At 43.0% G+C, this 12,466-nt stretch overlaps 1 protein-coding gene across 1 annotated transcript in view; it reads right to left on the bottom strand.

The window, feature by feature from the left end:
• Positions 1 to 12,466, bottom strand: part of LOC138603747 (vang-like protein 1) — a 57,986-nt gene that overhangs the window by 30,198 nt on the left and 15,322 nt on the right. Inside the window, exon 3 of the mRNA XM_069675645.1 lies at positions 2,998 to 3,124. Coding sequence (XP_069531746.1) covers positions 2,998 to 3,124 — 127 coding nt within the window. The remainder of the gene's footprint in view (positions 1 to 2,997; positions 3,125 to 12,466) is intronic.

The raw sequence follows: 12,466 nt of genomic DNA, 5'->3' as shown, positions 1-12,466 counted from the left end.
TCCCCGCCCTGTCAGCAGCACCACTGCAGGCCACGGCATGAATAAGACATGAAGAGCAAAATACTAAGGATGGCTTTGCTGTGGCAAATCCTGTCATGTGTTAAAATTAGACACACTATGCAGACAAAAACACAGTCACACATACACAAGCGCTGCTAACGAGTCTCGCCACAAGGGAAAGTGAGCGCCAAGTAGGTCAGTAAATGTTGGTGAACGTTGGGAGCGTCTGTGACTGTTTGTTTTTGTCATCTTTTCCCTTCAGCGGGTTAAACCGATCACTTGATGAAGGCCACTGTGCCAGACAGTTGTTTGGCTAAAAGAGCAGGTCATTCTTGGGTAAGCTGAGGCTGTCAGGGCGCTGAAATCTCCATCTCTGTTTTCATGAGATGCATCTGACTCCTGCCAGCAGCAAGTGTTGAAATTCCTGCTTTCAAAGCAAGCGGGAGGAAGAATCTGGCACATTTCACGCTTTCAGATGACAGATAACTGCTCATCAGAGCATCCTCTGAGTTATCAGAAAATCTGGACTTGTCTCAACTATAGCCTGACAGATATATCAGCCGGCCAATGATATCGGGCCGATTTATGAAGTTATATCCTTATAGCGTCTATGTTTTCAGATTTGTGATTATACTGTTTATAGTATGGGTGCCCAAGCCACATTAAAAATGAATTTTATCATTCCAGCAAAAAACAGAAACTGTTGAATTTTTCCACCTCTAAAATCAGTATTGTATCCGTCCATAAATTCCCATATTGGATGGGCTCGAACAATATATCGGCCATCATATCAGTAACTGTTGAATTTTAGCACTTCTAATATCGGTATCTTATCAGCCTCATAAATTCCTATATCGGTCGGGCTCTATAGCTATATCGGCTGCCATATCAGTAACTGTTGAATTTCCCCACTTCTAATATTAGTTTCATATCGGCCTCATAAATTCTCTTATTGGTCAGGCTCTATCACTATATCGACCGCCATATCAGTAACTGTTGAATTTCCCCACTTCTAATATTAGTTTCATATCGGCCTCATAAATTCTCTTATTGGTCGGGCTCTATCACTATATCGGCTGCCATATCAGTAACTGTTGAATTTCCCCACTTCTAATATTAGTTTCATATCGGCCTCATAAATTCTCTTATTGGTCGGGCTCTATCACTATATCGGCTGCCATATCAGAAACTGTTGAATTTTTCCACCTCTAAAATCAGTACTCAGTATCGGTCCATAAATTCCCATATCAGTCGGGCTCGAACAATATATCGGCCACAATATCAGTAACTGTTGAATTTTACCACTTCTAATATCGGTATCTTATCAGCCTCATAAATTCCCATATTGGTCGGGCTCTATCACTATATCGGCTCCCATATCAGTAACTGTTGAATTTCCCCACTTCTAATATTAGTTTCATATCGGCCGCATAAATTCTCTTACTGGTCGGGCTCTATCACTATATCGGCCGCATTATCAGTAACTGTTGAATTTTACCACTTCCAAAATCAGTATCATATCGGCCTCACAAGTCCCATATTGGTCGGGCTCAAGTCTTCATAATGAGCTGTAAGATTTAGATAGTGTTTTTGATCAGATAACGGACGCTGTGCGACTCTGAACCATCAGATCAAGTAAACTAAAGAAAAATATGCTAATAAAGAAGCTTCCATTGTCGTACTTTAAATCCAATACAAACCACACGATGATGCCCTGTATGTTGTTAAACTGTGCCAACAAACACGGGGAATACCACAGACTACGTAAATCACCTGTAGCATCAACATAAATTAGCAGAGTGCTTACAGTCTCCAACACCAGCAATTAAACTCAAGTAGCAAGGCACTCAGAAAGAATCCCACAGCTAACCGCAACATGACCGAACACTGTTTCCAGCAGTAATAACACATGCTAGACATGGACATCATTCAAAATGACTTCAGGTTATTTAAATTTATTGGCCTTTTAGTCGACCTTTGTGGAAGAATTGTTAGAACGTATCTTGTGTTCTTGCTCAACAATACCACCCAAAAGTGGAGCTGACAAATTGGCAATTACTCATTTTCAGTCCCTGTGAGTGTTTCAGACCAACAACTCTTGTTTCCTTAAAGTGCTACCGGGAGTTTCACGTCTCTACATGCCACCTTGCAGCCGACCTGCCCAGCTGACACTCTGATATGTGATCTTTTATCCGTTCTGCCTTTTATCCGACTCCAAGAAACATAATCACACGGCTGTCTGTGTTACGGAATTAAAATGTGTTAGTAGATTCATGTCTATACATTAGCTGATGTTTAGCAAATAAGGAGTTATTATTGAGGTTGAAAACATGACTGATAGAGTCAAAACGTTGTCCTACCTTATATCTCTCTTTTATCAAATAATCCATCACATAATCCATATTTTGAGCGTGCATTCGCTGACATCAGCGTCAGCATGATTTCTGATTTACAGTTTGACTTTTGACTGACAGTAACAAACTGCTAAGCTGCTGTTTTCGCACGGCCTGGTCCATTTTGGCAGGGGGCCACTGAACACACCTCCCTACCTTGCAATAGAATATCTTCTATTAACTCCCTGCAGTGGAGTACAGTGTTTGCTCTGACAAAAGAGATAAAACTAAGTTGTAATAACATAAAAAGAAACGTCCTGGATACACGTCCTGTTGCTGATATTTTCAGGAACAGATCCAAACAAAAAGACGTCCCACACCTCAGTGAAAGTGGACTGCCCCTTCCGGGTTTTGCCCTCATATACCAGATGGCCGCTCCCAGCCCGGGCTGATTATCATTCCGACTCATTTTCACTAGTGACTTTATAAATCTCCTTTGCTCTAAATCCCTGATACTGCAGACTAGCAGTGTTATTCTATCTTGCTGTAGAAGCATCAATAAAGCAACATGGAGTAAACGCTGTTCAGTAATGGCGGGTGATTTGGTGATACAGGATTGTGTTAAAGGGATGGTGTAGTGTTTAAAGGTGGTGTTCATTCCTACCTGGACCTGCTCACCCCGAACGGCCGAGTCCCCCAGCAGCGGCTCTGCAGGCGGCGTGTTTATTGTGACAGACTTTTCTGAGCGGCTGTCTTTACTCCGAGACTTGTGGCGGTCCCGACTTCTCTCCCTGTGAAACAAGCAAAAATCATAGTTAGTGTATTGCACATATTGATAGAGAAGTAATTCAGTATATAAGCTTGTAGAGGAAGTCAAATGTTGTACATGAAGTAACATTAAAAATAGGGCTGCAACTAGGAACGTTAGGATTTTATCGATACCGATACTGCTTATCGACACAGATACTTATAGATACTCTTAGTGATAATACTCTCCATTATTTGGTGCAAAGAAATAAAGGTCATGACTTTATTAGGGTGTCTGATAATTTGCCTCTAAAGGTGATGTGGTCTTATCCCTACAGTAACAACAGTTAACTGCATTTTTTGGCTGATCCCATCTGCAGCATTGCGAGCCACCGGGACTCGGAGGCTGCGCCAAGAACGTACTAGCAGTAACGCTAGCAACGGCGTTAGCATTCACCGCTTTGCTAAAGCAGTGAAACACGCTGCATTGCTTCAGATTTATACATTGTTGAACTTGTAAGTGTTTCGTGAGGTTGCTGGTGTTACCAACTTAAGACGCAACTATCTCCAGTATTAGACATCAACAAGGCAGCGTCATTGCCCGACACCGCTGCTTCGTCATCACTAGGGGACGGATGCCAGCTACGTTAGAATGAAACGACTTAATTAAATAAAAATAAAAAAATAGTCCAAACCAAAAGATGTTCAGATTATATATTAGAAAGCTAAGATAAGCTAAATATTTACATTAAAGGAAGCTAAACCAGAGGTTTTTGTGGGAATTTTTGCATTAAAAAATGACTTTTGACAATTAAGTGTTTATTAAAATTACTGCAGATTAATTTAAAATGAATCAAATTATCGTCCAAGCTCGTTTAATGTCCGTCATAAATCAGGGTTATTTAGGCTCTGATGAAAGACGCTACTCTGTTGCATTATGGGAAACATAGGATTCATTTTTTTGGCACTTGACCCTTACAAAGAAGTAAAAATCAGGATTAATAAGCCTCTACTAATCTCCACGACAGACATTAATTGAACCTTTATGGAGCAAATATAATTGAATTTTTGTCTCGCTTCTGTCGTTAAACCTTAAAAAGAAGCCAGTGTAATCCATGATGGCCGTTAAGACCCTGGTTTTAAACTATGACTCGCTTTTTGATTTGTTCTACTCCACAGAAAAAGAGCTTAGAAGACCATAAACAATTCCCAGAGCGAGGGACGCATGCTATATTAGACACCAATATGAACATACAGAGAGAGCAGGGACAATGTGTTTGAGTCAGATAAGAGCACAGCAGCTCTCTGTGTGAAGGTGGGAAATTAAATTGCGTCTTAATTTCCGATGACTGAAGCCCTTGTGAACTCACACACATAAACCCCCTCCGCCACATCCTTCCTCCCTCCACTCACCACAAGGCCCTCTGTCCCTAACATATGAGCTCCATTAGCAGCACAGACCCCCTGCACTTACGGCCCTAATCCCGCACAGAGCATGGACGGCGGGTCTTTGCATCCTCCGCCCGGCATCGCCATCTCCACGTGGCACCGTGCCCACTCTGCGGCTCCATTACTACAGAAAAGCCCGAGTTAATCTCTCATCTGTTTCCCTCCCCCTCCGGCTGCTGGGATCTTGGACACAATACATACAGTATTTAATAGTTCTCTCACATCCGAAGAAGGAAAACCAGCTACACGAAAAGGCTGTTTTCAAGTGCCTCAAGTTGAATTTAAGTGACAGCAGTGGATAGGAGACAAATATACACCAGAGCCGCGGCTGTCAGATCTCATATAGATATAACACACTGAAGATGCTGTAAAGAGATTACTGGACAAACATATTGGACATCAGGTGATTGAAAGAGACGCCATACAGTCTATTCCTGTGCACAAGGAAAGAGAACAAAGCCGCTTCTAGACTCTGTTGTCTTGCTAAATGCTAATCGTGTTTCCAGCCGTCTCTAAGCATGTTGTTCCACGGTAATCACGTCTTTTGTTCGAGAGACATTAGAACAGAGGAGTAACAAATTTAATTTCCACAGCGCTCTCTCCATTAAGTCTCTCAAGCTCAGGATGTTGTTACTGTAATATTCACTTTCCTTTCAGCCTCAGTGTGGTCTTTACAAACTCCTGAGGGATATACACGGCTGTTTAGCTAGCTAGCTTCACCAGCTAGTTGCTAACTTTCTCTATCTGTGGTTCGGTGATGGGCAGGTAGAGTAAAAGTACGTACTTATCAGAACATTTTTGGCTGAAAACAGGACACAGATAGGAGCCATGACACTGAATCAAAACATTACAGATTCAGGCCCTAAAACCAAAACAAAGAGCTAAAAGATAACATTCGAAAGAGCTAAGGGAAACGGTAAGCTAATCATTTTCAAGGTTTTGTCACTAGAAGACACATTTTTTTAAATACTAACTCGGGCTGCCCTAGACTCAAGATTTTTCATGTGGACTAGTTGTTGTTTTGTTTAAGCTAGTTTAAGCTACTAGTTAGCTAGCCTCCGCCCATTTACGATATTAATTCAATTATCTAAGTAGCTATATCATTTTGGCGCATAAGAAAATGGTGTAGGGCTGAAAAATAATGTTATAAGTGACAGTGTTCGCTAGGGATGGGTATAGTTAGGATTTTATCGATACCAGTATCGTTACCGATATTTATCGATACTAACTTAACGTTTAACTTGGGTGTCTGACTTCTGTTAATGTTACCCATTGCAGGTGAAGCTGGGGCTGCTGCTTGATTGACGCCTATTGGAACATAACTTAGAACTGCTAATAACCAAAGCTAGCTAAAAACAGCGTTAGCATTTGCCGTTTCGCTAAAGCAGTCAGACAGCAAAGTTAAACGTAAGTATATAAAGTTAGTATTGATAAATATCGGTATCAAGAAGAGTATTGAGTAAGTATCGGTTCTCAATACTCATCCCTAGTGTTAGCACAGGGCTACATTACAGAGAAATACTCACAAAGCGATCCATCTGTTAGCAACAATGCTAACTACAAAAGTTGTAATGCTTCCAAAGGTGTGTGAAAAACCCGAAAGGAGACTGAACCTTTGTTTCAACAAATATCATCATGACATCATCCCCTTCCAGCCTTAGTCCCCACAACTCTCATTGGGAATCTTTAGCGTGTTTTAATTAGCTTTAGCCTGTCTGCTAATTGCTAACTACCTCTCTAATAATGCAGTTAATGCTATACAACAGCTATAGTCCAGCTGGTTACTACTGGTCTTTTTGAGTTCACACCAAATGTGAAGAACTTGCTGAACTGTGTCAGAGCAATACCCTAAGACTTTTCCATAAATCAGACACAGGAGAGACTCACTAATGCTAAGTTCGGTTAATGAAAGTTTAGCATTAAATTTGACATCCAAATAACCTCTGGTGCCCCTTTTGCAAACCTTTTAACGAAAAACACAAAACTCCAGTGAGTCTTGAACGCTCCTCTCTCACACAATAACAATTCATAACCATAATGTACAGGATATCCTGCCTGCAGGGGGAATGGAGGAACCAGTGTGATTGACAGCAGAGGAAATGCAGCAGTCTAATAGAGTTGCATTGGACCAGAGTGTTTTGATTAAAGGGTGTTAACCAGTCTGCTTTCCGCCTTTATTCTTGTACTTCCTTTTGAATGTGGACGCAATTTCCTACAGAAACACACAACAGCAGCTGAGTTTCAAATGTGCACTCAGTAAGAGAAGCTAATTTTTAGTAGCCTGCGGCAACAGCTTCTCACTGACAGAGTGACTGACATATTCTTATCTGGTAAATCCAGGAGATTAGGAGGTTGATGTAAGCCTTTAAATATATTACAGCCGTCATTGTTCCCTTAAATATTATTATGGTTATCATCATCAGTGTAGCGGCGGTTAGTCTAGCGGGAGTGATCACCGCTCAGAGGCTGTCACTGATTACGGTTATTAATTGGGGAGGAGAGCTGTAAGAGAGGAGACTGGGAGGAGCAGCAGGGCTCATAAAGCAGTGATCCCACTTCAAAGTCATGAGCGGAATAACAAGCAGCTCAGGGGAGAAGTAAGGGAAAGGTAAAGGCTAACGTACAGAGGAGAGGAGAGTAGTAGACGGTTGTGTTAGAAGGAAAATATATCTACATTCCCGAGGAACAGACAGGGTCTGTTTGTGGGGAATGACTCAGACAAAGAGAGATCTTATCATTTGTTTTTTTAAGCCTTTGAAAAACAAGAACACAAGAGCAAACCTGTAAAGGACATTTCAAAAAGTGTGTTTATCTGCTTTAATTGGGGCTACAAGTGTTAGCAAGTCTGGTTAGCGAATTTTTTACTAGGTTAATTAACGTAAGCTAGCACTACAGAAGCTAGCAAGTAACCAAGCTCTAATCGTGTATTAGCCAGCTAACAGCTAGCATAACATAGTGTTACTGTTGTCACACAAAACAATGTTTTGTTTGGCCTTTTATTTTAAGTAATTTCAAGTAGATTATTGATAAACTCAGCTATTCAAGTCTCCATTCAGTTTCTTCCACTTATCCGGGGTTGGATCGCGGTGGCAGCAGGCTAAGCAAGTTAGCCCAGATGTCCCTCAACCCAGCAACGTTTTCCAGCTCCTCTTGGGAGAGTCCTAGGCGTTCCCAGGCCAGGCGGAATATATCATCTCTCCAGCAAGCTCTGGGTCTACCTCCTCCCAGTTGGACATTCCCAGAAAACCTCCAAAGGGAGGTGCCCAGGAAGCATCTTTATCCGATGCTAGAACCACCTAAAGTGGCTCTTGATGCGAAGGAGTAGCAGCTCTATCCCGAGGTCCCTCCTTATCCCATCTCTATGGCCCCACCCTTCTGAGGAAACTCATTTCGGCAGAGACCTTTGGTAATGATCCCATTCTTTTTGTCACTACCCAAAGCTCATGATCATAGGTGAGGGTTGGAACGAGATCGACTGGTAAATCGAAAGCTTTGCCTTCAGGTTCAGCTCCCTCTGCACCAAGACGGTCCGGTACAATGCCCGCATTATTGCTGAAGCTGCACCAACCAGTCTGTCAATCTGTCACGTCTGTCAAGTGTAAGTCCAATGAGTGCTGATGGTAAATATAGTGAGTTGAAACACTTAATTCCTCAGTACATGCTATATTAACCGAGAATGCCAAGTTCTCCAGCTTGTGGAGCTGTGCTGGTAGTGCCTACACGTACCAGGATGCATTGTGTATGAATAGCGACAGCCTCGGCCTTGACCACTGCATGTCTTTGGCCTCATACTATGGCCAATATTCAGTCAGCTAATCTGTGCTCACCCCCTAATATGCGCTCATATTTTGGGGAGCCATTTTCACTATTTGAGGCGCAATTCCGTCACTGGATGGAGACCGAAGGCCGACCCTGTAGTTCTTGAGGAACACACACTACGTCAGGTGATGAGAAGATCAAAAGATTGTGCAGCTTCACCTAGACACAGAACATTACATATCATACTCAAAGCAAAGGTTTGCCTGGTTCTCACGATGTTGGCGAGACTACAAATGTAAAAGAAAAAAGGTGCAAAAGATGATGCAAGTTACACATCAAAAACGGCACAAATGTGAGCATAAAGCATGCAATGTGGAATTGTAGTTGCACACAGACAGGAAACACAGGGGCGAGCAGACCTGTGGGCAGCCAGGGAGTGTTTTGAACAGATTGGCCTCTGTCTGCAGCCCCTCCCCTCCCCCAGCCCGCTTTTCTCATTCCCCCTTTAGCGAGCTTCTGGGGTGATTGCACCGTGTGGAAACCTCGCACCAACACACACACACACACACACCTTCCCCCTCCTTTCCCACATCCTCTTCCTGCCTCATTAGCATGCAGACGACTCGTTGCTATTCCAACAGCGTGCTGCGCTATGATTTGATTAATGGAATTTGACTTCCAGCATGGATCCCTGAAACGGGGATGGCTTTTTGGAGGATGAGGAGGAGGGAGGGGAGGAGGATCTGTGAGGGCATAGACGCCTGGCGAGCCCGGGGCACCGTCCTGCCAATTAAGCTGTGGTCGCACCGTTTCCCTCTAACACCTGAGGATGAGCGTGGCCGTGATCGCATTCTCCACCTCACAGAGAAAGCGACGGCAGGATGGTTATTGAAGAAGTAGAGCCAACGAGCATGGCAGGCCAAGCTGTCTGTGGACCAATTTGCTCTCTGTTTGGCGCCTCACACACCTGTGTGACACAAAGCTTTGTGTCGGAACGGAGGCACCGGTGGACGACTCAGCCTCGGCCAAATGGGTAGAACCATGAAGCCAAATAAGAACTGACCAACCACACACTCAGTTTGGATATTTCAAACCCACGGTCTGGTTGTTCAAGACCTGATTCCGACTCCGATTGGTTTAGGTGAGGGATGGCGCCAGGGTAGAGCGCAGAAGGAAGTGGAGTCTTCTGTAATGGTGACTTTTCTGGGTTAATAGCACGTTTCCGCAATACCATGCGATAGTAGAAAACAATTTATGGGCCACTGAGGCGAGCAGCAGAGAGGCAAAACTTGCTCAACGTGAACAATGTAATCATTGGGTCACCCCAACTTCATGCCGGGACAATTTCGGGACATTGTCCTTATAGATGTTCCAAACAGCCACACTAGAGGCAAAGCAAAGACTTGCCTCGGACTTCTTTTAAGACATTGATATTGTTGGGTTAGGTTGCTCACAAATACTGAGAGAAATAGTTGTACGGCGAGTTAAAGAGGTCCCAAACGCTGGATGCTTTCTCACCTCCGCACAACCAGCCGATCGCTGCGTGAAGTGGCTGGGAATGTTGGACTGTCGGCTTTGTAAAGTTACAGAGAACCCACTCATTCCAACGTCAGATAAAGCTTGGGGGAACGGGTTTTCAAACCATTTCCACTCCAGTTGGTCCCAAAAGAGGGACTGGCGAGTCTCAGCAGACCAAAGATTTACTTCCTACCTTTGACCTTTAACCATCAGTCCTCATAGTCGGTCTTTCTTTAGCCGCCATAGTTTAACACTCGCCCTTGTTAGGGATCCATGATTGATGCCACAGTATTCAGACTAATTAAGCCAGTAATAATAAAAACATTTGAATGGTCCACTTTGAAATCAACATATAACGTCTCCTTTAAAAGAAGTATCAAGTATCCAAATGGTTTTAGAACTGTGAATGAATTACTTTAAATGACTCAGTCCTGTGTGAACGCCGTATGCTGCCTGATAATTGGAGTTGTACCAATCAAAAGAAGCAATTTTCCACATGAGCAGCTGCTAATATGAGATATTGGAAATTTACAATCATTTAACGCTGAAAATTGACTGAGTGAAGACGCCTGGCTTTGGGGGGATTTTGAGAGAGTAAAGTGGCTTAATACCAACTTCCCATTCTTAAAAGGGGTCTGGTATGAGTGTGATGCTTGTACACAATTATGGCAAAATATTGACATCATATCATATATCACTTTTGCTGGTAGAAAATCATAATTTACTGTCTGAATTGAAAACCAAAGTCTTCTGATTTACCAAGCAGGAGGAACCATTTACAACATGCAGTGTGAATTCACCAAAGAATAGGGGTAAGAAAAATATCGACACAGCAATATCGTCGTCTTGACTTGTGCAATACAATTATTGGAAGGCTGGTGCCAAACATTGATATTTTAATTTACAAATATACGGAGCTCGAAACAGATTTCCCTGCGATTTCGACTCACCGCGTCACCACCTCATGACTCCTCACGGTATATCAATTATTGGAGAATCCCTGTATCGTGATATATCATTATCGCGGGCCACGTATCGTATCGTGTATTGTATCGTATCACGTATCGTATTGTGTATTGTATCGTGTATCGTATCGCGTATCTGTCGTGTATCGTATCGTGTATCGCATCGTGTATTGTATCGCGTATCATATCACATATCATATCACGTATCGTATCATGTATCGTATCGCGTATCTGTCGTGTATCATATCGTGTATCATATCGCGTATCGTAATGTGTATCGTTACGCGCAGGGATGCACCGATACCGGTATCGGGTAATGGGCAGCATCGGAGCTTAAGTACTCGTACAACTACGCCAATACAACTGCACCCGATACCACTTTACGTTCGTGATGAGCGCTTAGAAATGGCAGTGCTCATCACGTGATCCTTTTTACACTATATGTGGTATGTTGTGTTATACTGAAATCCACTGAATGTGTTATAGGTTACACGAAAGTAAAATGTGTGGCAGTGTCATGTTTGATAAGTAAAACAAAGTTGAGAGTCAAAATGTCAGTTGTATCATTCAGTCGATTTACTTTGTTACAGTCAGAGAGTGAGGAACATCTGATGAAGATGAAACATGCTTTTAAAGTCATTATGAGAACTGTAATGATATTAAGTACTCATATCGGTACTCGGTATCGGCAAGCACCCAAATGTAAGTACTTGTACTTGGTCGGAAAACAAGTGGTATCGGTGCACCCCTAGTATCGTGTATCGTATCACGTATCGTTTCGCATCGTAAAATGGCATAGCATCGCATATCGTATCGCGAGTTACCCTCTGATTCCCACCCCTACTAAAGAACATACAGAAAAACACACTCATAAAGCTTGGCAGCCTCTTGTTATTTAAAACCCTTCCCTTGCAGTTTGCACCCAGAATTGTAGTGATCACACTTTTAGGTCTGTTACCTTTGCACAACTGAAGTCGGTAGGGTACAAAAAGCATTTCAAATAAAGTTATCGGTGTCATCGGCAGGTTTTGTCACAGCTTTTGGAAGGAAGTAAAGTCTGCAGACAGAGCGGCCATCACCGAAGAGTCGGGGGGATATTTCTGTGGAAGTCACTTGGACACCAGTTGAGGACAAAAAGCCAGCTACTGGAGGAAACAACTCCAAAAGCCCGCTCCGTCTGTGAATCAAAACCGAAGCCAAGCCCATTCCTCTGTTCTAATGTGACTAATTGTGTTTAAGACCAAAACACAACAGCATGATGATGTTACTGTGTGATTATCTGTATTGGTTCGTGCACACAAGTAGTGAAAACTCTGCATCTGCTCCCAGCATCAGTGTAATTAGACACCCGTGATCCAGAAGTGCCTCCGTGTAAAAAGATTACCTTCAGACGGTGATGGCAAGCGATCTCAAAGGCAACTATTTTTTTTTTTTGTTGTTGTTAGAATATCAAATTAGAGGCCAGCCGGCAGCTTTGGCACAGTCATGGAGGAGCAAAGGAGCGGAAAAGGCACTTGGCGGGGATGCACATATGTTCCCTTCCAATTTGGTGTCACTCACTTTAAAGGCTTCGGAAACAGCGCAGAAGCAAGGGATAGGAACTCTCGCCTCCACCACCGCCGCCGCCAATTTCCAAACCACCAACCTCCCCCCCCTCGCTTTGATTCCAAGTGAAGTGAGACCACTTTTGCTCGG

The sequence above is a fragment of the Semicossyphus pulcher genome, unplaced genomic scaffold (assembly GCF_022749685.1).
Source record: "Semicossyphus pulcher isolate SPU_LCO1_2020_fin unplaced genomic scaffold, fSemPul1.0.p SCAF_24, whole genome shotgun sequence".
Classification (NCBI taxonomy): domain Eukaryota; kingdom Metazoa; phylum Chordata; class Actinopteri; order Labriformes; family Labridae; genus Semicossyphus; species Semicossyphus pulcher.
This window is presented reverse-complemented; position numbering and strand designations above follow the sequence as displayed.